Below are 1,455 nucleotides of genomic sequence, written 5' to 3' on the forward strand. Positions count from 1 at the left end.
GCAAGGGGCAAGGGGCAAGGGGCAAGGGGCTGGGGCAAGGGGCAGGGGCAAGGAGCAAGGGGCAAGGGGCAAGGGGCAAGGGGCAAGGGGCAGGGGCAAGGGGCAAGGGGCAGGGGCAGGGAGATCTTTGCAAGTTTGAGGCCAGAGTGAGTTCCAGGACAGCCAGGGCTACTTAATAGAGAGACCCTGTCTCAAAAAACAAAAACACAAAACAAAACAAGAATGACTGCGTATTATCATCACTGACTGATTACAAGGCTTTGAGCTCAGTGCTTCCTTAATGCATTATCTCCTTTAACCCCTGAAACGACTTTATATAGTAGGTTCTCTATAATCCCCCGTTGTGTGCATGAGGACACTGAGGCTCATGGAAGTAGAGCAATTTATGCAAAGTCATGCAGTTCCTGCTGCTGAAACAGCTAAGGCCATGACTCAAATCTGATAGCGAGGTCCCTGAGTCAGGGCTCTAATGCATGTATGCTGCGGGGATGGTTTGCAGGCGAGTTCACCGAGGAAGAGATTGAGTTCCTGGAAGCCAGGGGTCACCATGTGGAGAAGGTAGATGTCTTATCCTGGGTTCATGGCAGTCGGAGAACCAACAACTTCATCATCGGTGTGAAAGACCCTCGAAGCCCGGATGCAGCTGGAGCCACCATCCTGTAGAGCATTGGGGTGGGCGGGATCTCTGCTCCCTGCCTTTGCATGTGCCCAGAGTCCCTCTTTCTTCCAGGTTTGGTCTCAGGGGGACCCCATGGATGCCTCAGATCAGGGGCCAGAGGGGATGCTTAGCAAACCCTATCCCAGAGTAACTGGAAAATTCTCCAACTGGAGGCCATTGGTTAGGTAATGGTGACATCAGTGTCCATGACCAGGCAGGCAGGACCTTGAGGAGTCAGACTGTCTGTCTGTCTCTTCTCTCAGCCATGCTATCCTTGAGCTTAGGGATGTGCTTGCAAACCCTTCTCAAGGGTCTCAAAACCCCAACACCTTCAGATGGGTCTGACCCAGGCCTTGCCTTCCAGCTCCCTTTTCCTGTATCTGGCCCCATTTCTTAAGTGACTAGGATTTTTTTTAAAAATTGGCCATTAAAGGGAGAGGTAATCCTCCCCTTCCACCAGGTTGAGGCAGGGGCCTTGCATTTGAAGGTCCCCACACAGCCGAGTAGGGGTGGGGGTGGGTATCAGCTCAGGGGCTTCCATTTGCAATGGGGAATTAAAGAAAGTCTATTGCTTAACCCTGACTCTGGCTGGATTTCTGTTTAACTGATGTAGTAATTGCTTTCTCTTTGCTCTGATAGAACAACTGGCAAGGTGCAACTTAAGAGAGAAAAGATTTATATTGAGTTGCAGTTTAAAGACATCTAGTCCATCAGGCAGGGATGGCTTGGTGACAGAACAGCTCCTAGCTATGGCAGGAGAGCTTGCTCACGCCAGGGCAGATCAGGAGGCAGAGACA

At 51.3% G+C, this 1,455-nt stretch overlaps 1 protein-coding gene across 2 annotated transcripts in view; it reads left to right on the forward strand.

The window, feature by feature from the left end:
- Positions 1-1,240, forward strand: part of Ggt7 (gamma-glutamyltransferase 7) — a 27,275-nt gene extending 26,035 nt beyond the window's left edge. The window contains exon 15 of one of the 2 annotated variants that reach the window (XM_028775259.1): positions 500-1,240. In XM_028775259.1, the coding sequence (XP_028631092.1) occupies positions 500-663 (164 nt within the window). In that variant the 3' untranslated portion in view covers positions 664-1,240. The remainder of the gene's footprint in view (positions 1-499) is intronic. The other variant, XM_028775260.1, reaches the window with a different exon arrangement.
- The last annotated feature ends 215 nt before the right edge of the window (positions 1,241-1,455 follow it).

Source organism: Grammomys surdaster, unplaced genomic scaffold (genome assembly GCF_004785775.1).
Source record: "Grammomys surdaster isolate TR1022 unplaced genomic scaffold, NIH_TR_1.0 254, whole genome shotgun sequence".
Lineage (NCBI taxonomy): Eukaryota > Metazoa > Chordata > Mammalia > Rodentia > Muridae > Grammomys > Grammomys surdaster.